Source organism: Stigmatopora argus, chromosome 8 (genome assembly GCF_051989625.1).
Source record: "Stigmatopora argus isolate UIUO_Sarg chromosome 8, RoL_Sarg_1.0, whole genome shotgun sequence".
NCBI classification, from domain to species: domain Eukaryota; kingdom Metazoa; phylum Chordata; class Actinopteri; order Syngnathiformes; family Syngnathidae; genus Stigmatopora; species Stigmatopora argus.
In genome coordinates, this window is record NC_135394.1 from 13,834,639 (window position 1) to 13,862,461 (window position 27,823).

Sequence of the window (27,823 nt, forward strand, 5' to 3'; positions counted from 1 at the left end):
CCAAGATCTTTGGGAGTCATGAATTAGTTGTGGTGATATTTTTGTTGGGTATTGGGTTAAACTTGAGATCTCTTGGTCCTGTTCCTGGGTGTCGCATATTGGTTCAACTTCACTGTCAGACGAGTAATCTTGGGTTGATGACAGTGCTTTGACATCTAGACGCTTCTTAATTCTGAAAGAATCTTCTAGATCAATTGAGGGCCAAGATCTTTGTGAGTCAGGACTTGGTTGAGGTGATGTTTTTGTTGGGTATTGTGTTAACCTTGGGGTCTCTTGCCTTTGTTTCTGGGTGTTGTATATTCTTTCATCTTCACCGTCACTGCTGCATGATGCATATAAAGATGGTGATATCGGTTTAACATGTAGACTTTGTTCAATTCTGAATGAATCCCCAATTGCAGGCCAGGGTGACTGTGGGTCATAAACCAGAATTGGCGATGCTTCAATGGCATCATTAATCACTTTTATGCTCTCTGGCTTCTGCTTTTGAACAGAATAAATCGCTTCATCTTCACTGTCACTGCTGGTTTGTGAAACCGAAGTCAGTGCTGGTGCTCTGACATCTAGACGCCTCTTAATTTGGAAAGAATCTTCAAGATCAATACAGGGCCATGGTATTTCTCGGTCATAATTTGGTGAAAGATTGTATGAATTTCCTAGTTTTACTGATCCAGTCTTCGAGTCAGTACTGATTGATAAATCTAATTTTGTGGACTGGACAGATTTAAGAACCTGTGAATGCATAGGACGAGGAACTGCACTGGGATTGTGTCTGAGATTTGCGGTTTGACTACCACCGTCACACACTTTGATATCCATACGCCTCTGGACACTTTTAAAATGGTCAAGATCGCATGCAGGCCACCAAAGTTCAGAATCCTGATCCAGGGGAATTTCCGTTAGTTTTTCCGGCTTCACATTAGCAAGCGTTTGAGTGAGTTTCGTTTTGGCATCGCTCCTTCCCACCTCCGCCTCTTCCTCAGAGTCTGGGTTGACTGTGTAGTGCGAAGGTTCATTGTCGCTCATGTACGAACTGGAGCCTGATGAGGGCTTTCTGTTCAGCCTTGGCATAATTTGTCTGGTGTAGTTGAGAGAACCAATGGGGCTACTGGTTCTCGGAGAAGTGCTGGGAACCGAGTCGCTGAAGTCAAACTGTTCTTCGCCATCTTCAGGTTCCGCCGCTAACAGGCCATCTTTTGCATGCGGCATCCAATCCGCAAAGGGTTCAGGGGAGAATTCTGCAGTTTGTTTTGAGGAAATTTGAGGTAAGTCCGCTGAGTTTTTCTGAACGTCATCCACTTTAATTTGGTCAGTGCCAGAAAGTGAAGAATCAGACACATTTCTCCGTATCGTATCTACTTTTGTCTCTCTCTCTTGGGCCGAAATAACTTTTGTATCCTGAGAAATGCTCGTTTCTAGACTTAGTTCACTTTGCGAATTGTCCTCCGCGACCATTTCTGCTTCTACTACCACACGGCCTCCAATTTGTTTCTGTTCCATGTCATAATATTTCATATTTTCTTCCCCAAAGTCCACTGTGCTGAACGTAACCCTTCTTTCCCGGTGAGGCATCACCTCCTCGAGGTCCTCGCCTTCCGAGTAAGCCTCATTGTCATATTGTCTCTCCTCCATTGATGAAACGGTTTCGGGCTTTTTCTTAGCCGTGATCCTCTTCCAAAGCTTGTCGATGCAAGGTCTGAGAAGCACTCCCAGAATGAAGGCAATCAAAAATGTGATGAGCACAGAAAGACACACCGCTAAAATGAAGTCAGACTGTGTCACGTTTTGGCTTCTTACTCCACCTGTTCCTTCGGGTACACTCCGAGCTTTTCTGTTACTTTCTCTGATTTCAAGGTGAAAGACGGCCACTACCTGGCGGTCCTTGGAGAAGCAGACATAAAGACCGGCGTTCCTCTCTGAAACATCACTGACAAGGAGACCTGATCCAGTTTGGTTCACAGATGACGAACCACTTGGCGTCCACCAGAAGGCATCTAAGAACAAGATATTTTTTCATTCGGTTGATTCGGTTTTGACGGTGAGGAGTATCGTTTCAGCCGTTACCGTTTGTGGCGCAGGACAGCTGAACCTGTGAACCTCTGGAAACGGTCACATCTCGGTGGAGTTGCGGTCCATTTTCAGTGCTCAAACAGTTCAGATCTTGGTCCTCAAGCTGTAGTAGTTCCGCACCGGCGAGATCAGGTGGAGCGGCGCAAATCAAATTCCTGGCCTGCCATCCTCTGCTGCTGTCTAAAGCCATCCATCTTTTGATGCTACGCATGTTGCAATCACAGTGCCACCTGTTTCCATCCAGGCCAACATCTGCTCCGATGGCGCGCAGAGAGAAATACGTGGAGGGGTGGATGCTGGTCAACTTGTTGAAGCTCAAGTTGAGGACCTGCCACGAGACAAATTTTGGTGAATACACACTTTTGCTAATTATTGTCCTAATTTATTGACTCAAGGGTCTTGCGGTGTACGACCAGAAAATTCTGGTGTGGACCAAACAGCCAAATACAGAGTCGAAATACTGCGCATAATTTGTACAGTGTCACCTTGAGTTGCTGCAAATGTTTGAAGGCATCCTGCTCGATGGTGCTTATTAAGTTGTGTTGAAGATAAAGCTCCCTCAGCCCACGCAGGTTGTCCAGGTCACCACGCTGAATGATGGAGATCTTGTTAAAGGACAGCTGCAGGACTTCCAAGGACTCCAGACCGCTGAAGCCTTTCGAACATGGTCGATCGGAAAAAAGAATCACAATTTTTAGGACGAGTGTAAGTATTTAGCATTTTAATTTTTTTGTATTTCCAATTTGCCAATTCTGTCCACATGTGTACTAGTGATCATCACAGAGCAGGAAACATAATTTGAGGATAAACACTGACCTTCCAGATAGGTCTTGACCATGTGTTTGTAAGTTTGGTAAATACGACACAATTTGTTTTGAAGTTTCATTCATTTTCTGAACCGCTTTATCCTGACTTAAGGACACAGAGGGTGCTGGAGCCTATCCCAGCTGACTGAATCGGTGGCCAGCCGATCGCAGGGCACAAGCAGACGGACAATCATTCGCACTCACACCCATAACAAAGGGCAATTTAGAGTGTCCAATCAGCCTACCATGCATGTCTTTGGAATGTGGTAGGAAACTGGAGTACCCGGAGAAAACCCACGCAGGTCCGGGAAGAACATGCAAACTCCACACACGTGGACATGACCTGGATTTGAACCCAGGACCCCAGAGCTGTGAGGCCGACGAGCTAACCACGCATGGAACATCTTAATAAAACAAAAAAATGTATTTTCCTAAAACATATTCCTTCTCCCTTGAAACCTCATTTTTGACATCTGACCCAAACTAGGTTCCACTTCTGGACAATTCAGTGAAGAACTAACTAAATGATATGTTGATCTACTGTAATCCCAATCGGGCGCTCTAATGAGGCATTTACAACCTGGTGACTCACCAATTGGAAGTCGTTGTAATTGGTTTCGCTCCGCAGATAACAGCTGCAGGTTGGGGGCCCAGGAGGCGCACCCTCCACCCCGCACACGCCTATGATTGCAAAGCGACAGCCGCTCAAGACTGTTGTTGCTCAAACGTAGGCTCCGGAGCTGAGGAAATATCCCCCGGGGAACTGTCGCCCGCTTTACGCCGTTATGAGAAACGTCCAGGTGGACCACGGCGTGCCCCATTTGCGGCAGAGCCGAGAGGCCGGCCGAGGCGCAGTCCAGCACGGAGGGCCTGGGACACGAACACGAGGACGGGCAAAGCTGCGAGTGGCATCGGATCCCGGATGAGGCGAGCAGTAACGTCAAAAGCATCAGAACGCCAGCCATCCTCTCAATCCGATTGAAATCGTCCACGCAGAGCGTCCGTCCGCTCGACACATCTGAGCGGCTTTAAACATCACGGGCAAAGTTTACTCGTGAGTACCAACACGCCCTAAGACGGCATTCAATCATTTACACATAGTTAATGTCTTACTGTCTTTCTTTCTTTTTTTACGTCCTGATAAAGCACATTTCTGACAGCCCAGCCTGCCCATTCTATTCCATCATAAAACGCTGTCATCTTGAAATCAGCAGGTGCACACCTTGAGACCTTTAACCAAAACAAACGATAAGGGGCAGTGGCACGCTGACACGCCAAGTTTTATTCAAACAAACGCACAATATTGTCAAACAAACGTTACATTTTTAGTGTATTTCTCATATGGATGACGGAATTAAAAACAATATTCATTGTTGGTGGTATTAACCCTCCTGTTATCTTTTTTTCTTTGAAAGGGCAAAAATGTACTTTACTCATAAGAAAAAAAAAATCCAATAAAGTCTACACACCCGTTTAAACGGTGATATGGAGAAAAGAGTGGAACCAAGGAAAGGAATTCCAAAACAATTTTCATTAACTCAGTGGCCCGAGACAGCCAATCAATTTTGTATATACAGAGTTTAAATAGCTTAATGGTAACAAAGCACAATAGTGACATCTTTTTGTGAATATATGTGGAAAAAACCTGTCCCAGCTCTCTGCCATTGCACTGAATTGCATTGTATTTGTTTTTAAAACTACTACTTCAAAACTTTTTGTACAATTATCTATATAGTACTTAAATATTGATATAATTAAAAGCTCTCTTTTAGTAGGCTTTTTCCGACCGTTTGAATTTTTTAATTCAGAATGATATAGCATTTGAGCATTTTTTTGCTTAAATAAAATAAGGTCATTAAAAATGCTTAGACAATTTTCATTTTAGGCATGTCAATTTAACCTGCTATAACTCAAAGAACTAAACCTAAAATGAAAAACAAATAAAAGATGTTTTGTAAGATTTCACTATGACGTTATTTTTACCTTAGTTCGAATCTTTTTAAAGTCAATTTAACAAACACGTGTATACATATGTATGTATATATAAGTACGTGTGTGTGTGTATATATATATATATATATATAGTTTAAAAAAAATAGTAAATTAAGAAAGGAGGTCAATTTGACCCACAATATAACAGGAGGGTTAACCCTATCATACCTTTGAGTCAAATATTTTGACCTTCAATGAGGCTAATGTACAGCCCATACATCTATCTGCCACGTAAACATTTCTAGCTGAAGCCAGTGTAATGATTGACAGTTTTAGAGTTTTGAGCATCACTGCAATCCACAAACCCAACTCATATCTTAGTCTTCAGTCAACCCATCACACACACACAGACACACGCACACAGCTGCCAAATTAAAGTTTCTGTGCAACCGTCCTTGATATAAATATTACAAATAACACTGCATGGTTTTCCAACACCTGTGAGCGCGTAACACATGATGAATAAAGAGTTTTTGTCATTGTTGCAGGTGGGCAGAGGTCACAGTCCTTGATAGGTGTTCCTGCATACGTTGTCTGAGGTCTGGCAACCCATGTTGGGATACTTCACCTGCACTCGGAACAGAGTCCCGTCGGCGCACATGCACAGCTTGTAGCGCTCGGCGCCCTCGTCGAAGTACACGTCGCCCGCCGAGTTGGGGATGCGTGTGGCGTTGAACATGACCGAGCCGTTCAGCACGATGCTGTTCTCCTGCGAGGAAAAAAACCGCAAAGGTTGACTTGGTTTTTTTGTTTTTAACGAAGCGGTAGCTAACGTAGCAAACTTACGGCTCTGAGCTCGATGTCGCCGCCCATTTTAAATTCGACAGTGCGACCCATGATGTTGACGCCCTCGTTGCCACGGACGATGGCTTTGCTGTCTCCGCGGATGTGCAGGTCCGATGCCGCGTTGCTGGTGATCTGAGGAGAGAGCAGGCCAATGCGGCTATTTTAGGAATATCGGTATGGGTCAAGAGATCGCACCGTATCGTTATCGGCAAAACATATCTTGGAAAAATATCGAATTGGATCAGAAGTCAAACAGTCTGTAGGGGACATCCCTCAGGTTAGAGCAAGGGTGTCAGACTCGGGTTGGTTCGCGGGCCGCTTTAACGTCAACTTGATTTCACGTGGGCTGGACCATTTTAGATATAATATTTATTTATTTATAAATGGATTAAATTAACTGGATTAAAGGGCCTGAATATTCAGTTTTTTATAGATCTAAAACAATGTTTATTTTAGCTTTTTATATATATTTTTAGATTTTACAAAATGATTTTTGAACTAAAAACAAAGAAAAAAATGGATTAAAAAATTACAATTATTGATTTAAAAGGGGGAAAATCAGGAACTTTAATATACATCTATACTCTTCATTTTAATTTGATACTAAAACAGAAAGTCGGCACTCATGATTTACTTTCCCGGGCCACAAAAAATGATGCGGCGGGCCAGATCTGGCCCCCGGGCCGCCACTTTGACACATGTAGGTTAGAGGTATCGAAAACTAAAGGCCCTTATTTTTACTGGTTTAAAAACATGGGCATCAAATTAGCATCGGCAAAACGTTACTTGAAAAAAAATCGAAAAATTTATCATTGGGAAATCGCTAGGTTTGAATGTACGAGAACTAATAGTCATTATTTTTACTGCTCTAAAAATATGGACATCAGATGGGTAAAATACATCTTGAAAAAAGTGGGATTGTATCGGAAGCCAAAAAGTCAGTATCAGGACATAATGTTGATGTACGAGGAACTAAAAACTGTTTTTTTCCCCGTCAGAAATGACAATCACCCTTTCCGTGGATGCCTTCTTGACGCTGAGCACTTTGACGCCTTTGGGCAGGTGAAACTCGTGGTTGTCGTAATCGGTGCTGAAGAAGGTGGTCTGAGTGCGGGGGTCCGTGAAGGATATCCCCAGCTCGCTGACCACTGACGTTTTGTCCTTATCCACGCTTAGTTTGGAGCTTCCCTGCTGAAATATTACCTGCGACAACAACAAAAAATGAATAAATCATTTTGCACAAAGGTTAAGACTCTCTCTTTCCCCATCTTCTCTCACCGGGTTGTTGTTTCCCACGATCCGCAGGTCCTGGTCCTTGCGGCCCCCGACGGTGCTCTTATGCAGCGGGTGGACCACGCCCATGTCGGCTTTCTGCTTGAAGCGCAGCAGACCCGATTTGTGGAACTCCATGCTGTCGCACCCGTTGGGTCCGATGCGGATCACCGTCCAAATGACCAGAGTGATCTGAGCAGCGGCAGACACGTTTGAAAAAGAACTGGCGAGTCAAGATGGCGGTCCCGTCACTCACGATGAGGTTGATCAAGGCGAGGAGGAAGAGGAGCACGATGACGCACACGGCCATGTTGCCCTTGCGCCCGCGGAGACCCGTCTTGTGCAGATGCTCCTCCTCGATGGGCACGTAGCCCGCCTTGAAGTTGCTGTTGTGCTCCTTGTTGGCGACGCGCCGCTCGATGGACTTCTCGCGCATGGACTTCTTCATTGGCCCGTTAGCGCTCTCCTGGAGAGAAAAGAATTATTCATGGGAAAACACTACATTAGAGTACAATAATCTTTGTGTCAAAAACTGTTAAATTGGCTGACACTTATGAAGTCAGTCGTCTTTTTTCTAACAACTGGGTTTGATTTAAGTGCAAAGTTATTCCAAATGTGTTCATTTAGTATTCCACTTTTTCCAAAACCATGTGTTTTCACCCTGCAAGTTTGATTAGCACCAGTTATTAGTAATACTATATACATATAGTCAGTGGCGGTCCGTGCATTTTCTCGTAGCGCCTTCAAAGTATCAATCCAACCCTCAAAAACTATTTTATGGCTATAAAACCTCTACTGCAGCTACAGCTGCGACACATGAAAAATAATCAATAAATCAATGCACAAAAATGGGGTAAAATCCACTTCCTAGCAGCATTCCATGATTAACTATATGATATAGTAGTATAATATATTGTTTACAGAAACAAAAATATAGCAACAGTTTCAGACCTTTTTAAGGATTATCAGCAAAACAGCATATATATTTTTGTGCTCGTATCAAAATAGATAGATTTGCAAGTAGATGTCATATGGGCTGCTTTTTTCCCCTGTGTGATTGGCCTGGAAATTGTCATTCCAATCAGTCCGGTCTGGTTGAGTTACACTAGTTGTCTGCTTTCTAATTTTATATCTCATTAACAATGGATCCTAATTGATGAAACAGCACTGTTTAAAACCTGATGACATTAAACACACTGTGCACTGGAATGCCTCTCTTCTGAGTGTCTGTATGGCCATCCCTAAAAATACACCGTTCCTAATTTAGCATCAAAACACGCTCAATAAACCGTCACTTTGCTTCGCTCTCGGCCATTACTTCGTCTTTCACGCAGGCCCGATAAATGTCATATTTCCCATAATTTCATCTGCAACGCAGGCTTTATTAAACAATTAAGATACGCTTGGCTAGCGTTTATTACAGCGGGATAGCAGAAAGCCGTGCTTAAAACACGAAGCGCGTATGTTCATATAGACCATTAGCGAGAAAATAGAAGTTTGGGAAGGAAAAAAATGGAAGATATGGAGAATAAATTAAAAATGTAACGGACCTGCTCAGACGCCATGTTGACCCTCCTCTCTTGCTCCCCTACTGGAGTGTGGAGAAGGAACGTACCACTTTCCGGTATACTTTGTTAGCGTTCGTGCCAAATACTGTCGTGTTTTGACGGTTGGGAACTTTATTATGAATATTTTATAGCGTTAATACAAAGGTCCAAAAGACTTTAGACTCCTAACTTTTCTCGCATCGACACGGGGGCTTCAAATGATGTGAATTCATATTTTGGAAAATGGTACATTCCGAAGAGAACGGCCAAATATAGCAAACCACATGTTTCATGTTTTCCATAATGGGAAACAAAGTATTTAGGTAATTATTCAGTTTTATGAAAATATATAGAAATACTTTTTGTTTTTAAAAATATAGTTTAAAAGAAAAAAGTTCCCAATGTAATATCACAGGTGATTTACAATAAAAAAATATCTATCACCATAATATTTTGTTTTAATATATGCTTCAAATAGGTTAAATTGTGAATTTAGATGCATTGTTGTGATTTTAAAATACACGTTTAATCTTTAAAACAACAATAATGACAAATAGCTGCTTCACATCAGTATAGACCGAAAATTACTGCCCTCTAGTGTATTTACTGGTAATTGCAGTTCGTATCCCCACTAAATTTACTTTAATATTTTTGGGGTATTTTTGTCATTTATTAACAGCGTAACGTTACAATTTTTTTGTGCCGAGACAAGGTCTAGAAATTATGAAATTGTGGACTATTAAACTAACAGATGAAAAACGTCCAATTAATGGACAGATATTAAATTCAAATTACATCACTGGCCACACAGCCTCCTAATATTGAGTCCTGCTGCTGTGAAATAAAGGCCGACATTTGATGACGTGACGTCGGCTCACCTGTAGGCGGAGACAAATCTTTTAGAGGCGTTTTTCTTCATTATTTTCTCTACTTTGGGGGGGCTTAAACTATAAAAAGTATCACCAGGGGACTTTTTTTTCTTCAACAAACATGGCGGATGTTTTACAGTCGCTGGCTACGCAAAATTGCTTCATGGTTTTACAGGACAGATTGGAGAAATGGCAACGAGAGTATCATGTAAGTTCCTTAAAAAAGTTTTAAGTCCGTCTTTAGGAGAGTATATACGTCATTATATGAAAACGTAATGGCGATGCTTCATGTTAGGGTATGACGTCAACACACTAACTCGTCGTTTCGCTGTAGTGTAACTTTTCTTTTTTTAATTTGAACGAAAATGCGATTATTTTGCAGTTCAGAGTTAACATTCAAGTTTGGTTGCTATGGAAACAAGACGCCATGGCTCCCGGATGACCCTAAATATTTTCTGATTTGTTAATGTGACCAAGGAAGTGATTTTTGAATAAATTGTTACCTTTTATTTTGGGGAAATTATGGTCAAACTACCCCTGAATATAGCATGTTTGAAATATGAGTAATTTCCTGAGAATAACCAAAACTTTCCTTAATGAAATTCCAACATAACATTTCAAACATAATGACAAAATATTATTTTTATAGGCGTATATACTATTTCCTGATGTAGAAGTGTCCTATTATTAGTTTTTCCATCTGATTAGATGTACTTATAAAACACTACAAGTGACTTTAAAATAACGCAGACCAAAATTTTGACTCAAATCCATCAAAAAATTCCTAACAATGAAAACAAATCCTAAAGTAGTCAACAGGTTTCACTCCATTCCCTAAAAGGAGACCTTTACGATCTCCAAAAACCTTTCAAATGTATTTTTAAATGAATCCTCCTTCGTTCTAGTCAGCCAAAAGCAAACACCTTTTCCTTTTTCCACCTTTTTTCTGCTCTCCAAGTTAATTTCCTGTGACGAGAACTTGAACCGGTGCTGCGAGCTGCTAGAACTCACGGCCAAAATCCAAGGACAACTTTTCGCCATCCTTAATTCTGTTGCCGCCGAAGGTGACTGCGCCAGATTGGATAGAAAAAGTCTGCACACCCTTCCTCAAACATCACATTTCCGTAATATAATTCTCTATCCCTAACTCAGGCGATCACACAGATGGCATATCCACGCTGAAAAAACGCCTTCTTCCATGGCTGGGGGCTTGTTTTTCCCCCTCCATCCCCCTCCGTAAAGACGCCGATCATCGATTCCCGGTGACATCACCTGTTAAAATAATAATCGGCCGCCGCTATGATAGTCTTTGTCATGGCTGACCGTCTAAAAATGTGCGTCCGGGGCAGAATTTGTCGGAGAAAGAGCGTCGGATGACGGACTCGAACAACGGCAACATGAGTGACTTGCAGTGGATGGAGTCCCAGCTGTGCTCCACTCGAGTGCAGCTGGATTTGGTCAAAGCAGAGTAAGTTGTGATACTTAAAAAATACAGTGGTACCTCGTGATACGACAGGTCGTCATCCGACATGCTCGTGGTACGACGGAAATTTCGATCGGATAATTCGCCCGAGATACAATCAAAATTTTGTGATGCGACCAAACCAGGTGGCCATGGCACTGTCTTTTTTGCATCTCTTTCGTGTATAAAATATATCTACGAGCACTCGGCGGACTTTGCATTTCCACACCCGTTTTTTTTTTACCCACGTTGGTCTACATTTACATACAAGGTAAACAACAATGGATCGGCAGAGTTTTGCAAAGAAAAGATCTGGAATACACTCGGTAATCAAACAGGGGGGAGCGGCAATTCCAAACAACTCTTGATGCGTTCGTTCGGGATGTCCGGGTGGGGTCAACTCTTAGAACTAAGGTAAAATAGATTAAAACAAAATTAGAATTCAGTTTTGTGTGAAGTTACATTAAACGTTGAGTGTCTGTATATATTTATCCAAGTTAATTTAAATTTGTTTGTTTACGAGTGCGGCGAAATGCGTCTAATTTTACTTCTATCAAACACATTTTAATACTATTAAACCACTCGTTATTTATTACTTTGTCAATATATGGCGAATGAGAAGAAATCAAACATTTTTTCCAATACAATATCCTGTTTTTGGTGTTTTTTTCAGAGGGTTGGAACGAATTCATTTGTTTTTAGTTCATTTCAATGGGAAACGTTTGCTCGAGTTATGAAAAGCTCGACATACGATCTCAGTCTCGGAACGGATTACGATCGTATGTCGAGGTACCACTATTGGGAATTTATTTCAGAAATGTAGTGAAATATCCAAAATATGCAATAATTGTAAGAATGCTTTTTTTTTTTTACACAATGTGTTTGTTCTCCAGGCTGGATGATGCTCACAGAGATCTGAACAAGAAAAAAAATCAAACTGCCAACACCTTGATGGCCACTGAGGATGAACTACTACAACTAAAAAAAGAGTAAATGGAAAAAAAAAAAACACACACACGCATGCATCATTTTTTGGGTCATTTATTTGATGGGTGCATGAAATGATTGTTACATGACCACTTTGCTCATATCTGGAAATGTTTGTGTTTTCATTGAAGTGATTGAAAATGTATTTTGTATTCCAGTTTGAGAGATGCTCACTTACAAAATGAGCTTTACAAGTCCAAATTGGAATCTTATCATGATTTCGAGCGACACATGTCCAAGTTGAGAGGCGAAGTGCCGCATTTTAGCTCACAGAGGTAGGTGGAATAGACAAACAATTTACACAAGTAAGAGGAGCTTTACTAAAAAAAAATTCACTACTCAAATAAAAAGCAGTCACTCAAAAACCTTAAGTACAAGTGAAAAGAATACTTAAAGAATGAGTTCAATTTTGAATAGAAAAATCTGCAACAATGAAACCAGTACCGTCCTAAGAGAATCAGTGCCCTCTAGCGGATAAAATATGTCCTACCATGAAATGAAAACGATTTCCTGTTTCCTGTCGTTTAGTGTTGCCAATTAAAACTATGAGAGAGGTTGAAATTTCCGCTTTTGACTAATATTGACCGTAGTGCTCTATGTGTAGTTAGTTTTTATTAGTTAAATTATTTTACTTTACTCCAAAGGCGGCACGTTGTCGAAAAGGTCGGCGTGTTCGACTGCAAGTTCATGTGACTGTATTGTCACATCTGATTGGTTTCATAGAGTCATGTGATTATTTTCGCGACGTTTCATTGGTGAAACTGCAAGAGCCACCGTCTGGCGTTTCGGGCAACAATTAAGTCAAACACAATATGCATACCATTAAAGAGGAAGGTAAGGCATGGTAAAACTATTATTAGAAGTACTGTATCGGTGTCTGTTAAAGTAACATTAACATATTTTAATAACTGTAGCCTAAAGAAACAACTTTGAAAAGCTATACAAAGTAAAAAAACATAAATGAGTCACAGCCAAACGAGGGGAAAAGGTGCGACTTATAGTCCACAAAATAGGGTACATTCTTCTCGAAAAGTTGCCCAAGTTGATAGCATGTGTTGCTAGCCACCTCTGATTGTCAGTGGATGGAGCTTCAACTAGCGTAAAACTGATGCCTTCTTTTCTTCAGGCTGTCCAGAAGCAGCACGGCGAGGTCTCCAACGCGCGCGAGCACCCTTACGCAACTTACCGCGTCCTCCCGTCTTCTGCGGGTGGTTTCGCGCTTCAACGACTTGTACAACGTGGAGCGGAAAGAAGCCCAGTTGCAGCTTCGGGGATACTTGAACGACTTGGAGACGGTCCAGAGGATCGTTTTCATCGCCGTGGTGGTAAGATGTCAATTGGAGATTTTGCAAATTTGGTTGACCGACCGATCAACCAATCTTAACATTGCCTCACATGTTGTCACGGTACACGGTCGATTGGTCGCCGATCTTTTGGTCGCCGATCTTTTGGTCGCCGATCTTTTGGTCGCCGGTCTTTTGGTCGCCCGGAAGGTTATTGATAATTACCATTTAAATCGTTGCTCAAATTCCCTAAATACAAACTGCAGATTACTATTTAGCAATACTTAATGCCCTATTAATTATTAGGCTAAAGAAAAGCTCCAAATTTCCCGGACTTTTATTGTTTTTTGTTGGAGAACTTGTTAAGACCCTGACGGACGTAGCTTCTTAAAGGGACAACGCATGTACATACAAACTCATACACTCACACGTTGGCTCAGTGAAACTGCTCATGGCCATTGTTGGCTTTTATTGATGCGTAGACCGTGTTGTTTTACCTTGTTTTGTCGTCGGTCTTTTGGTCGCCCGTTCTCGCGGTCGGGGCGACCAAAAGACCGGCGACCAATCGACCGCACACGGTTGTCACACCGCAGGAGTCCTTCAAGGCAGCCAAACTAGCTTTCCGCCTCTTCAAGCTTCGCGCTCGCAAGACCCTGGCTTCGTGTTACTTTGGACCCGAAAGCCTGGAAGACACCGTGGTGGACTACACCGTCCGAAACCAGGACCTGTACGATGTGCAAAACAGCGTCGAAGTAAGACGCCACGGGAGCTTCCGCCCGTTGACGATTTGTGACGGTTTTTGTTTTTGGTGCAACAGGAAGTCCTCAGTGCCATGAACCTCAACCCTCGCATCGGTTCCATCCCCAAAGTGGACTTTTCCGTGGCCTCCCCCTTGATTAGGGAGACGTGCAAGCTGGCTTTCACCATGCAGACGTTGGACCCGCCTGTCGATTTGGCTTTCGCCAGCAATGGGGAACTTTACATCAGCAACAAGTGAGTTCCGTTGATTGACTCACTCTATTTATCGGGGGTGCTGGAGCCTATCCCAGCTACAATGGGCAATAAGCCCGTTTGAATTAGAGCAAGGGTGTCAGACTCGGGTTGGTTCGCGTGCCGCTTTAACGTCAACTTGATTTCACGTGGGCCGGACCATTTTAGATATAATATTTAGATTTTTTTTTTTTAAATGGATTAAAAGAACTGGATTAAAACCCCTGAATATTCTGTTTTTTATAGATCTAAAATAATGTTTATTTTACTTTTTTTATGTATTTTTAGATTTTACAAAATGATTATTGAACTAAAAACAGAAAAAAATGATTAAAAAATTACAATTATTTATTTAAAAGGGGGAAAACCAGGAAATGTAATATACATCTATACTCTTCATTTTCATTTGATTATAAAACAGAAAGTCGGCACTCATGGTTTACTTTCCCGGGCCACACAAAATGATGCGGCGGGCCAGATTTGGCCCCCGGGCCGCCACTTAGACACACGTAAATTAGAGGAAGAGATTTGAGCTAGCTAGAGCAAGCCCCTTTTTTATGTTTAAACTGAGGTGCTTTCGATGTATTATTCTTTGCTTCAGGGTTGTGGTGTCATTTTAATGGCTTAATAAATAGTTTTCTTAAATTGTTGCTCTTTTTTTGCATGTGCATGCATATTTCATACAAAATTGGTTTACTTTTTAAAGAGTTTATAGTGAGTAGTGTAAAGATTGTGGAAGAAATGATGTTAATTCAATGTAAAATATGCCTTTACTTATAAAGAAAATCCCTGGAAGCAATCATTTTCTAAGTAGAGGTACTTTATTCCTTGCAGATACCGTCGCAGCCCCGACTCGGACATCTCGGCCCAGCTGGTGTCGCACCACGTGTGGCCCGCGTTGATGCAGGGCGGCACGGTGCGCGCCAAGGGCGAAGTTGTGACCAAGAAAGGAGCCTCGGTACTGAAAACATAACAAAACGACACCGCTTTCTGCTGGAATGATGACATTTCTGACTGGTTGTTTCTCTTCACGTTTGCCCTGACAGTGGAACAGAAGTTCGCTGAGCTTTGTCCGCTCCCGCTCCCTCAGTCCCACTCGGAATCCCGTAAGTCCAACATTTGAACCTTGATTTATCTTTCCAATGTTTCTTGCTGGTTTTTAAAGACGGGTTTGTCTCTTAACTTGGTCATTGTAGTCGTTTAATGACGGGACAAACCTGTGTCTGGATTCCCTTTCCACCAGCTGCTTGTGAAGTCCCGACAGCTCTACCGCAGAAAGTACCGTATTTTCCGCACTATAAGGCGCAACCAAACAATTTTTTTTCTGAAAAAACAACCCTGCACTTTATATATGTATCAATATTGCTCAATCATTGTATGAAATTCTCCATCTAGTGGATGTGTAACACAAATCATAACTACCACTACTACTGTTACTACTACTACTACTACTACTAACACAACCCACTACTAATACAGCTCCATCTAGTGCAAGGGTGTCAGACTCACGTTGGTTGGCGGGTCACTTTAACGTCAACTTGATTTCACGGGGGCCGGACCATTTTAGATATAATATTTAGATTTTTTTTTTAATAAATGGATTAAAAGAACTGGATTAAAAGCTCTGAATATTCAGTTTTTTATAGATCTAAAAGAATGTTTATTTTAGGTTTTTTTTATATATATTTTTAGATTTTACAAAATGATTTTTGAACTAAAAACACAGAAAAAATGGATTAAAAAATGACAATTATTGATTTAAAAGGGGGAAAATCAGGAAATTTAATATACATCTATACTCCATTTTAATTTGATCCTAAAACAGAAAGTCGGCACTCATGATTTACTTACCCGGGTTACACAAAATGATGTGGCGGGCCAGATTTGACACCTGTGATCTAGTGGATGTACAACACCCTCCCATTGCTACTACCACTACTAGTCTATGTACAATATAACAAAACAACTACTACTACATTTCCATCAAAGTGATGACCCCTCCTACTACTAACACCACTACTACTACTGCACTTTATAATCCATAATATGCTAAACAAATTTTAGGATAGGCCATTCATTGAAGGTGCGTCTTGTATTGTGAAAAATATGGTACTTCCACAAAACGCGGCCTTTTTATATCACTGCAACAAAATTTGTGTTGTCATTCATGTGTGTGTGTGTGTGTGTGTTTGTTTGTGTGTGACTGGCGGTGAAAAAGTCTTGGCAGCCATTTTAAAAATGTATACATGGTGCTAATGCGTCTTCAAATTTTCTGCTTAATTCATTTATGCTAGTGTAGAAAGTTTTTGACTTTTCTGATACGTAGGTGTATCAACAGAAATATGTTGTAGCTAAAATATCATATTTTAAAGCTATCATGTTTTCCCGAACATGACTTTTGCAGCACGTGTGTGCGCTTTTGTAGTATTTTGTAGCAATAAAAATGCACTGATTTTATTTCGTTTTTGACAATTATTTTAAAAGACTAAAATGTCAATTAGAGTATTAGTTGTTGTTATTAATTTCACAGTGAGTGGCATAAAACACAAGAAAAAAACACGACTTATTTTTAAACTAAAAGTTTCTGAAATGTTAGATGTGAAAAAGTGATAAATTAAAGCAGGCAATATTTTATATTGATTTGAAATAGCTTTTATTTTAGAATTAAAGAAGTGACAATTGTGTGATAGGAATAAACGTTAAGATTGAAAGAATAGAAGAAATCAAAAGAAAAAGTACAATTTAAAAGATGGGTTGGATGTCTATTGCCGTCAATGGCATTGAAATATAATCACATCAATGACGAAATCCCACCACTAGAGGTCAGCCCCTGCAGCCATTAATGGAAAGTGAAAGGTCAGACGATTCGTGGCGTTGAATGAACCCAAAAACTTTGCTGCTGTCCTCTGAATGAACAACTTGCTGCAAATCTTGTGTTTGTGTCGTCTCAAACCCCTGCTGTGTGTTTGTGTGTGTGTGTGCCTTCTGGGAAAACATTTTTTGCCTTCCTCGTGGAAAGTCTTGAATGCAAAGTCAAGACTCCCGTGGAGTTCTCTTTTGTGATGTACCGAGAAACACTGGGAAACACTTTGGTGTGTGTTTTGTACTGATTGAACACACGCTGTGTGTGAGTGCGCGACCCGTTGCAGACGAGCCACGTCCCTGTCTCGCCACCTTTATTTGAATCATTGCAAACAAGTACTGCTTCAAACATGGTCTTTTTAACATATTTTTTAAAGAAAAATGCGTTAGTATACATGGTCATTTTTTAATGGGAAAAATGCCTTTCCATACATGGTCATTTTTTTTAATGAGAAAAGGGCCTTAATATTTATGGTCACTTTTTAACGAGGAAAAAATGACTTACTATACATGGTCTTTATTTTAAGAAAACTGCATTATTATTCAAGGTCATTTTTTTAACGAGAAAAATGCTTTATTTTACATGGTCATTTTTTTTTTATGAGAAAAATACCTCTCTATTCGTCGTCTTTTTTTAATGAAGAAAAATGCTATTTAATATACAAAATTCCTTACTATACCTGGTCTTTTTTTAAAGAAAAGCTTTACTATACAGTCTTTTTTTAAAGAAAAACATAGCCTTACTATACATGGTCTTTTTTAAAAGAAAAGCTTTACTATACAGTCTTTTTTTAAAGAAAAACATAGCCTTGCTATACATGGTCTATTTTTAAACAAACAAAAAAGCCTTACTATACATGGTCTATTTTTAAACAAACAAAAAAGCCTTACTATACATGGTCATTTTTAAGGCAAAAAAACCTTACTATACATGGTCTTTTTTAAAGAAAAAAAGCCTGACTATGCATGGTCTTTTTTAATGTTAAAAAAGCCTTATTATACTGTCTTTTTGGTTAAGAAAAAAAGCTTTACTATACTATGTCATTTTTTAAGAAAAAAAGCCTTACTTTACTGTCGTTTTTTGAAAAAAAGCCTTATTATACTATGTCATTTTTTCAGAAAAAAGCCTTATTGTACTATGTCGTTTTTTGAGAAAAAAAGCCTTACTATACTGTGTCGTTTTTTTGAGAAAAAAAGCCTTACTATACTATGTCGTTTTTTGAGAAAAAAAGCCTTACTATACTGTGTCGTTTTTTGAGAAAAAAAGCCTTACGATACTATGTCGTTATTTAAGAAAAAAGCCTTACTATACTATGTCGTGCTTTGAGAAAAAAAGCCTTAATATACTATGTCGTTTTTTTAGAAAAAAAAGCCTTACTATACTATGTCGTTTTTTGAGAAAAAAAGCCTTACTATACTATGTCGTTTTTTGAGAAAAAAACCTTACTATACCATGTCGTTTTTTTAGAAAAAAAAGCCTTACTATACTGTTGTTTTTTAAAGAAAAAAAGCCTTACTATACCATGTCGATTTTTGAGAAAAAAAGCCTTACTATACTATGTCGTTTTTTGAGAAAAAAAGCCTTACTATACTATGTCGTTTTTTGAGAAAAAAAGCCTTACGATACTATGTTGTTCTTTAAGAAAAAAGCCTTACTATACTATGTCGTGTTTTGAGAAAAAAAAGCCTTACTATACTATGTTGTTTTTTGTTGAAAAAAAGCCTTACTATACTATGTCGCTTTTTTGAGGAAAAAAAAACATACTATACTATGTCGTTTTTTTGAGAAAAAAAGCCTTACTATACTATGTCGTGTTTTGAGAAAAAAAGCCTTACTATACTATGTTGTTTTTTTAAAGAAAAAAAGCCTTACTATGTCATGTCCTTTTTTGAGAAAAAAAGCCTTACTATACTATGTCGTTTTTTGAGAAAAAAAGCCTTACTATACTATGTCGTTTTTTGAGAAAAAAAGCCTTACTATACTATGTCGTTTTTTGAGGAAAAAAGCCTTACTATACTATGTCGTGTTTTGAGAAAAAAAGCCTTACTATACTATGTCGTTTTTTTAAAAGAAAAAAGCCTTACTATACTATGTCGTTTTTTTAAAAGAAAAAAAGCCTTACTATACTATGTCGTTTTTTTGAGAAAAAAAGCCTTACTATACTATGTCGTTTTTTAAGAAAAAAGCCTTACTATACTATGTCGTGTTTTGAGAAAAAAAGCCTTACTATACTATGTCGTTTTTTTAAAGAAAAAAAGCCTTACTATATCATGTCGTTTTTTGAGAAAAAAAGCCTTACTATACTATGTCGTTTTTTTAAAAGAAAAAAAGCCTTACTATACTATGTCGTGTTTTGAGAAAAAAAGCCTTACTATACTATGTCGTTTTTTTAAAAGAAAAAAAGCCTTACTATACTATGTCGTTTTTTTTTAAAGAAAAAAAGCCTTACTATACTATGTCGTTTTTGGAGAAAAAAGCCTTACTATACGATGTCGTTTTTTTTAGAAAAAAAGCCTTACTATACTATGTCGTGTTTTGAGAAAAAAAGCCTTACTATACTATGTCGTTTTTTAAAGAAAAAAAGCCTTACTATATCATGTCGTTTTTTGAGAAAAAAAGCCTTACTATACTATGTCGTTTTTTGAGGAAAAAAGCCTTACTATACTATGTCGTGTTTTGAGAAAAAAAGCCTTACTATACCATGTCGTTTTTTTAAAAGAAAAAAAGCCTTACTATACTATGTCGTTTTTTTTAAAGAAAAAAAGCCTTACTATACTATGTCGTTTTTGGAGAAAAAAGCCTTACTATACGATGTCGTTTTTTTTTAGAAAAAAAGCCTTACTATACTATGTCATTTTTTGAGAAAAAAAGCCTTACTATACTATGTAGTTTTTTAAGAAAAAAGGCTTACTATACTATGTAATGTTTTGAGAAAAAAAGCCTTACTATATACTATGCCGTTTTTTAAGAAAAAAAGCCTTACTATACCATGTCGTTTTTTGAGAAAAAAAGCCTTACTATACTATGTCGTGTTTTGAGAAAAAAAGCCTTACTATACTATGTCATTTTTATAGAAAAAAAAGCCTTACTATACTGTGTCGTTTTTGAGAAAAAAAGCCTTACTATACTATGTCGTTTTTTGAGAAAAAAAAGCCTTACGATACTATGTCGTTTTTTAAGAAAAAAGCCTTACTATACTATGTCGTGCTTTGAGAAAAAAAGCCTTACTATACTATGTCGTTTGTTTAAAGAAAAAAAGCCTTACTATACCATGTCGTTTTTTGAGAAAAAAAGCCTTACTATACTATGTCGTTTTTTTAGAAAAAAAAGCCTTACTATAATATGTCGTTTTTTGAGAAAAAAAGCCTTACCATACTATGTCGTTTTTTGAGAAAAAAAACCTTACTATACCATGTCGTTTTTTTAGAAAAAAACCTTAGTATACTATGTCGTTTTTGAGGAAAAAAAGCCTTACTGTACTGTGACGTTTTTTTTGAGAAAAAAACTTACTATACTGTCGTTTTTTGAGGAAAAAAGCCTTACTATACTATGTCGTTTTTTGAGAAAAAAAGCCTTACTATACTATGTCGTTTTTTGAGAAAAAAAGCCTTACTATACTTTGTCGTTTTTTGAGAAAAAAAGCCTTACTATACTATGTCGTTTTTTGAGAAAAAAAGCCTTACTATACTATGTCGTTTTTTGAGAAAAAAAGCCTTACGATACTATGTCGTTTTTTTAAGAAAAAAGCCTTACTATACTATGTCGTGTTTTGAGAAAAAAAGCCTTACTATACTATGTCGTTTTTGAGAAAAAAAAGCCTTACTATACTATGTCGTTTTTTGAGAAAAAAAGCCTTACGATACTATGTCGTTTTTTAAGAAAAAAGCCTTACTATACTATGTCGTGTTTTGAGAAAAAAAGCCTTACTATACTATGTCGTTTTTTGAGAAAAAAAGCCTTACTATACTATGTCGTTTTTTGAGGAAAAAAGCCTTACTATACTATGTCGTGTTTTGAGAAAAAAAGCCTTACTATACTATGTTGTTTTTGGAGAAAAAAGCCTTACTATACTATGTAGTTTTTTAAGAAAAAAAGCCTTACTATACTATGTCCTGTTTTGAGAAAAAAAGCCTTACTATACTATGTCGTTAATTTTTTTTTTTTAAAAGCCTTACTATACCATGTCGTTTTTAAAAGAAAAAAATCCTTACTATACAATGTCGTTTTTTGAGAAAAAAAGCCTTACTATACTATGTCGTTTTTTGAGAAAAAAAGCCTTACTATACTATGTCGTTTTTGTTGTTGAAAAAAAGCCTTACTATACTATGTCGTTTTTTGAGGAAAAAAAGCCTTACTATACTATGTCGTTTTTTAAGAAAAAAAGCCTTACTATACTATGTCGTGTTTTGAGAAAAAAAGCCTTACTATACTATGTCGTTTTTTTAAAGAAAAAAAGCCTTACTATACCATGTCGTTTTTTGAAAAAAAAAAGCCTTACTATAATATGTCGTTTTTTGAGAGGAAAAAAGCCTTACTATACTATGTCGTGTTTTGAGAAAAAAGCCTTACTATACTATGTCGTTTTTGGAGAAAAAAGCCTTACTATACTATGTCGTTTTTTTTTTAGAAAAAAAGCGTTACTATACTATGTCGTTTTTTGAGAAAAAATGCCTTACTATACTATGTCGTTTTTTGAGAAAAAAAAGCCTTACTATACTATGTCGTTTTTTGAGGAAAAAAAGCCTCACTATACTATGTCGTTTTTTTAGAAAAAAAACCTTACTATACTATGTCGTTTTTTGAGAAAAAAAACCTTACTATACCATGTCGTTTTTTTAGAAAAAAACCTTACTATACTATGTCGTGTTTTGAGAAAAAAAGCCTTACTATACTATGTCGTTTTTTTAAAGAAAAAAAGCCTTACTATACCATGTCGTTTTTTGAAAAAAAAAAGCCTTACTATAATATGTCGTTTTTTGAGAGGAAAAAAGCCTTACTATACTATGTCGTGTTTTGAGAAAAAAGCCTTACTATACTATGTCGTTTTTGGAGAAAAAAGCCTTACTATACTATGTCGTTTTTTTTTTTAGAAAAAAAGCGTTACTATACTATGTCGTTTTTTGAGAAAAAATGCCTTACTATACTATGTCGTTTTTTGAGAAAAAAAAGCCTTACTATACTATGTCGTTTTTTGAGGAAAAAAAGCCTCACTATACTATGTCGTTTTTTTAGAAAAAAACCTTACTATACTATGTCGTTTTTTGAGAAAAAAAACCTTACTATACCATGTCGTTTTTTTAGAAAAAAACCTTACTATACTATGTCGTTTTTTGAGGAAAAAAAGCCTTACTGTACTGTGACGTTTTTTTTGAGAAAAAAACTTACTATACTGTCGTTTTTTAAAGAAAAAAAGCCTTACTATACCGTGTCGATTTTTGAGAAAAAAGGCCTTACTATACTATGTCGTGTTTTGAGAAAAAAAAGCCTTACTATACTATGTCGTTTCTTTGTTGAAAAAAAGCCTTACTATACTATGTCGTTTTTTGAGGAAAAAAGCCTTACTATACTATGTCGTTTTTTGAGAAAAAAAGCCTTACTATACTATGTCGTTTTTTGAGAAAAAAAGCCTTACTATACTTTGTCGTTTTTTGAGAAAAAAAGCCTTACTATACTATGTCGTTTTTTGAGAAAAAAAGCCTTACTATACTATGTCGTTTTTTGAGAAAAAAAGCCTTACGATACTATGTCGTTTTTTAAGAAAAAAGCCTTACTATACTATGTCGTGTTTTGAGAAAAAAAGCCTTACTATACTATGTCGTTTTTTGAGAAAAAAAGCCTTACGATACTATGTCGTTTTTTAAGAAAAAAGCCTTACTATACTATGTCGTGTTTTGAGAAAAAAAGCCTTACTATACTATGTCGTTTTTTGAGAAAAAAAGCCTTACTATACTATGTCGTTTTTTGAGGAAAAAAGCCTTACTATACTATGTCGTGTTTTGAGAAAAAAAGCCTTACTATACTATGTCGTTTTTTGAGAAAAAAAGCCTTACGATACTATGTCGTTTTTTAAGAAAAAAAGCCTTACTATACTATGTCGTGTTTTGAGAAAAAAAGCCTTACTATACTATGTCGTTTTTTAAGAAAAAAGCCTTACTATACCATGTCGTTTTTAAAAGAAAAAAATCCTTACTATACAATGTCGTTTTTTGAGAAAAAAAGCCTTACTATACTATGTCGTTTTTTGAGAAAAAAAGCCTTACTATACTATGTCGTTTTTGTTGTTGAAAAAAAGCCTTACTATACTATGTCGTTTTTTGAGGAAAAAAAGCCTTACTATACTATGTCGTTTTTTAAGAAAAAAAGCCTTACTATACTATGTCGTGTTTTGAGAAAAAAAGCCTTACTATACTATGTCGTTTTTTTAAAGAAAAAAAGCCTTACTATACCATGTCGTTTTTTGAAAAAAAAAAGCCTTACTATAATATGTCGTTTTTTGAGAGGAAAAAAGCCTTACTATACTATGTCGTGTTTTGAGAAAAAAGCCTTACTATACTATGTCGTTTTTGGAGAAAAAAGCCTTACTATACTATGTCGTTTTTTTTTTTTTGAAAAAAAGCGTTACTATACTATGTCGTTTTTTGAGAAAAAATGCCTTACTATACTATGTCGTTTTTTGAGAAAAAAAAGCCTTACTATACTATGTCGTTTTTTGAGGAAAAAAAGCCTCACTATACTATGTCGTTTTTTTAGAAAAAAAACCTTACTATACTATGTCGTTTTTTGAGAAAAAAAACCTTACTATACCATGTCGTTTTTTTAGAAAAAAACCTTACTATACTATGTCGTGTTTTGAGAAAAAAAGCCTTACTATACTATGTCGTTTTTTTAAAGAAAAAAAGCCTTACTATACCATGTCGTTTTTTGAAAAAAAAAGCCTTACTATAATATGTCGTTTTTTGAGAGGAAAAAAGCCTTACTATACTATGTCGTGTTTTGAGAAAAAAGCCTTACTATACTATGTCGTTTTTGGAGAAAAAAGCCTTACTATACTATGTCGTTTTTTTTTTTAGAAAAAAGCGTTACTATACTATGTCGTTTTTTGAGAAAAAATGCCTTACTATACTATGTCGTTTTTTGAGAAAAAAAAGCCTTACTATACTATGTCGTTTTTTGAGGAAAAAAAGCCTCACTATACTATGTCGTTTTTTTAGAAAAAAAACCTTACTATACTATGTCGTTTTTTGAGAAAAAAAACCTTACTATACCATGTCGTTTTTTTAGAAAAAAACCTTACTATACTATGTCGTTTTTTGAGGAAAAAAAGCCTTACTGTACTGTGACGTTTTTTTTGAGAAAAAAACTTACTATACTGTCGTTTTTTAAAGAAAAAAAGCCTTACTATACCGTGTCGATTTTTGAGAAAAAAGGCCTTACTATACTATGTCGTGTTTTGAGAAAAAAAAGCCTTACTATACTATGTCGTTTCTTTGTTGAAAAAAAGCCTTACTATACTATGTCGTTTTTTGAGGAAAAAAGCCTTACTATACTATGTCGTTTTTTGAGAAAAAAAGCCTTACTATACTATGTCGTTTTTTGAGAAAAAAAGCCTTACTATACTTTGTCGTTTTTTGAGAAAAAAAGCCTTACTATACTATGTCGTTTTTTGAGAAAAAAAGCCTTACTATACTATGTCGTTTTTTGAGAAAAAAAGCCTTACGATACTATGTCGTTTTTTAAGAAAAAAGCCTTACTATACTATGTCGTGTTTTGAGAAAAAAAGCCTTACTATACTATGTCGTTTTTTGAGAAAAAAAGCCTTACGATACTATGTCGTTTTTTAAGAAAAAAGCCTTACTATACTATGTCGTGTTTTGAGAAAAAAAGCCTTACTATACTATGTCGTTTTTTGAGAAAAAAAGCCTTACTATACTATGTCGTTTTTTGAGGAAAAAAGCCTTACTATACTATGTCGTGTTTTGAGAAAAAAAGCCTTACTATACTATGTCGTTTTTTGAGAAAAAAAGCCTTACGATACTATGTCGTTTTTTAAGAAAAAAGCCTTACTATACTATGTCGTGTTTTGAGAAAAAAAGCCTTACTATACTATGTCGTTTTTTGAGAAAAAAAGCCTTACTATACTATGTCGTTTTTTGAGGAAAAAAGCCTTACTATACTATGTCGTGTTTTGAGAAAAAAAGCCTTACTATACTATGTCGTTTTTTGAGAAAAAAAGCCTTACTATACTATGTCGTTTTTTAAGAAAAAAGCCTTACTATACTATGTCGTGTTTTGAGAAAAAAAGCCTTACTATACTATGTCGTTTTTTGAGAAAAAAAGCCTTACGATACTATGTCGTTTTTTAAGAAAAAAGCCTTACTATACTATGTCGTGTTTTGAGAAAAAAAGCCTTACTATACTATGTCGTTTTTTGAGAAAAAAAGCCTTACTATACTATGTCGTATTTTGAGGAAAAAAGCCTTACTATACTATGTCGTGTTTTGAGAAAAAAAGCCTTACTATACTATGTCGTTTTTTGAGAAAAAAAGCCTTACTATACTATGTCGTGTTTTGAGAAAAAAAGCCTTACTATACTATGTCGTTTTTTTTAAAGAAAAAAAGCCTTACTATACTATGTCGTTTTTGGAGAAAAAAGCCTTACTATACTATGTCGTTTTTTTTAAAGAAAAAAAGCCTTACTATACTATGTCGTTTTTGGAGAAAAAAGCCTTACTATACTATGTCGTTTTTTTTTTTGAAAAAAAGCCTTACTATACTATGTCATTTTTTGAGAAAAAAGCCTTACTATACTATGTAGTTTTTTAAGAAAAAAAGCCTTACTATACTATGTCCTGTTTTGAGAAAAAAAGCCTTACTATACTATGTCGTTAAATTTTTTTAAAAAAGCCTTACTATACCATGTCGTTTTTAAAAGAAAAAATCCTTACTATACAATGTCGTTTCTTGAGAAAAAAAGCCTTACTATACTATGTCGTTTTTTGAGAAAAAAAAGCCTTACTATTTATGTCGTGTTTTGAGGAAAAAAAGCCCTACTATACTATGTCGTTTTTGGAGAAAAAAGCCTTACTATACTATGTCGTTTTTTTTTAGAAAAAAAGCGTTACTATACTATGTCGTTTTTTGAGAAAAAAAAGCCTTACTATACTATGTCGTTTTTTGAGGAAAAAAAGCCTCACTATACTATGTCGTGTTTTTAGAAAAAAGCCTTACTATACTATGTCGTTTTTTGAGAAAAAAAAGCCTTACTATACTATGTCGTTTTTTGAGAAAAAAAGCCTTACGATACTATGTCGTTTTTTAAGAAAAAAGCCTTACTATACTATGTCGTGTTTTGAGAAAAAAAGCCTTACTATACTATGTCGTTTTTTGAGAAAAAAAGCCTTACTATACTATGTCGTTTTTTGAGGAAAAAAGCCTTACTATACTATGTCGTGTTTTGAGAAAAAAAGCCTTACTATACTATGTCGTTTTTTGAGAAAAAAAGCCTTACGATACTATGTCGTTTTTTAAGAAAAAAAGCCTTACTATACTATGTCGTGTTTTGAGAAAAAAAGCCTTACTATACTATGTCGTTTTTTAAGAAAAAAGCCTTACTATACCATGTCGTTTTTAAAAGAAAAAAATCCTTACTATACAATGTCGTTTTTTGAGAAAAAAAGCCTTACTATACTATGTCGTTTTTTGAGAAAAAAAGCCTTACTATACTATGTCGTTTTTGTTGTTGAAAAAAAGCCTTACTATACTATGTCGTTTTTTGAGGAAAAAAAGCCTTACTATACTATGTCGTTTTTTAAGAAAAAAAGCCTTACTATACTATGTCGTGTTTTGAGAAAAAAAGCCTTACTATACTATGTCGTTTTTTTAAAGAAAAAAAGCCTTACTATACCATGTCGTTTTTTGAAAAAAAAAAGCCTTACTATAATATGTCGTTTTTTGAGAGGAAAAAAGCCTTACTATACTATGTCGTGTTTTGAGAAAAAAGCCTTACTATACTATGTCGTTTTTGGAGAAAAAAGCCTTACTATACTATGTCGTTTTTTTTTTTTTGAAAAAAAGCGTTACTATACTATGTCGTTTTTTGAGAAAAAATGCCTTACTATACTATGTCGTTTTTTGAGAAAAAAAAGCCTTACTATACTATGTCGTTTTTTGAGGAAAAAAAGCCTCACTATACTATGTCGTTTTTTTAGAAAAAAAACCTTACTATACTATGTCGTTTTTTGAGAAAAAAAACCTTACTATACCATGTCGTTTTTTTAGAAAAAAACCTTACTATACTATGTCGTGTTTTGAGAAAAAAAGCCTTACTATACTATGTCGTTTTTTTAAAGAAAAAAAGCCTTACTATACCATGTCGTTTTTTGAAAAAAAAAAGCCTTACTATAATATGTCGTTTTTTGAGAGGAAAAAAGCCTTACTATACTATGTCGTGTTTTGAGAAAAAAGCCTTACTATACTATGTCGTTTTTGGAGAAAAAAGCCTTACTATACTATGTCGTTTTTTTTTTTAGAAAAAAGCGTTACTATACTATGTCGTTTTTTGAGAAAAAATGCCTTACTATACTATGTCGTTTTTTGAGAAAAAAAAGCCTTACTATACTATGTCGTTTTTTGAGGAAAAAAAGCCTCACTATACTATGTCGTTTTTTTAGAAAAAAAACCTTACTATACTATGTCGTTTTTTGAGAAAAAAAACCTTACTATACCATGTCGTTTTTTTAGAAAAAAACCTTACTATACTATGTCGTTTTTTGAGGAAAAAAAGCCTTACTGTACTGTGACGTTTTTTTTGAGAAAAAAACTTACTATACTGTCGTTTTTTAAAGAAAAAAAGCCTTACTATACCGTGTCGATTTTTGAGAAAAAAGGCCTTACTAT

General features: G+C 36.3%; 2 protein-coding genes across 2 annotated transcripts; one reads left to right on the top strand and one right to left on the bottom strand.

Annotated features, from left to right (window-relative positions):
• Window positions 1-4,138: 4,138 nt before the first annotated feature.
• sgcb (sarcoglycan, beta (dystrophin-associated glycoprotein)) lies at window positions 4,139-8,611 on the bottom strand. Its single transcript, XM_077607757.1, has 6 exons — window positions 8,477-8,611; window positions 7,183-7,392; window positions 6,933-7,118; window positions 6,666-6,857; window positions 5,655-5,786; window positions 4,139-5,577 (listed from the first exon to the last, which is right to left on the bottom strand). The coding sequence occupies exons 1-6, from the start codon at window positions 8,489-8,491 to the stop codon at window positions 5,368-5,370; spliced, it is 945 nt and encodes a 314-aa protein (XP_077463883.1). The 5' UTR covers window positions 8,492-8,611; the 3' UTR covers window positions 4,139-5,367.
• An 852-nt stretch (window positions 8,612-9,463) lies between these two features.
• spata18 (spermatogenesis associated 18) lies at window positions 9,464-15,886 on the top strand. The gene is made up of 12 exons (XM_077607759.1): window positions 9,464-9,550; window positions 10,301-10,406; window positions 10,495-10,604; window positions 10,692-10,810; window positions 11,698-11,793; window positions 11,950-12,066; window positions 12,918-13,116; window positions 13,668-13,826; window positions 13,892-14,067; window positions 14,899-15,022; window positions 15,111-15,170; window positions 15,261-15,886. The coding sequence occupies exons 1-12, from the start codon at window positions 9,464-9,466 to the stop codon at window positions 15,315-15,317; spliced, it is 1,410 nt and encodes a 469-aa protein (XP_077463885.1). The 3' UTR covers window positions 15,318-15,886.
• Window positions 15,887-27,823: the final 11,937 nt, after the last annotated feature.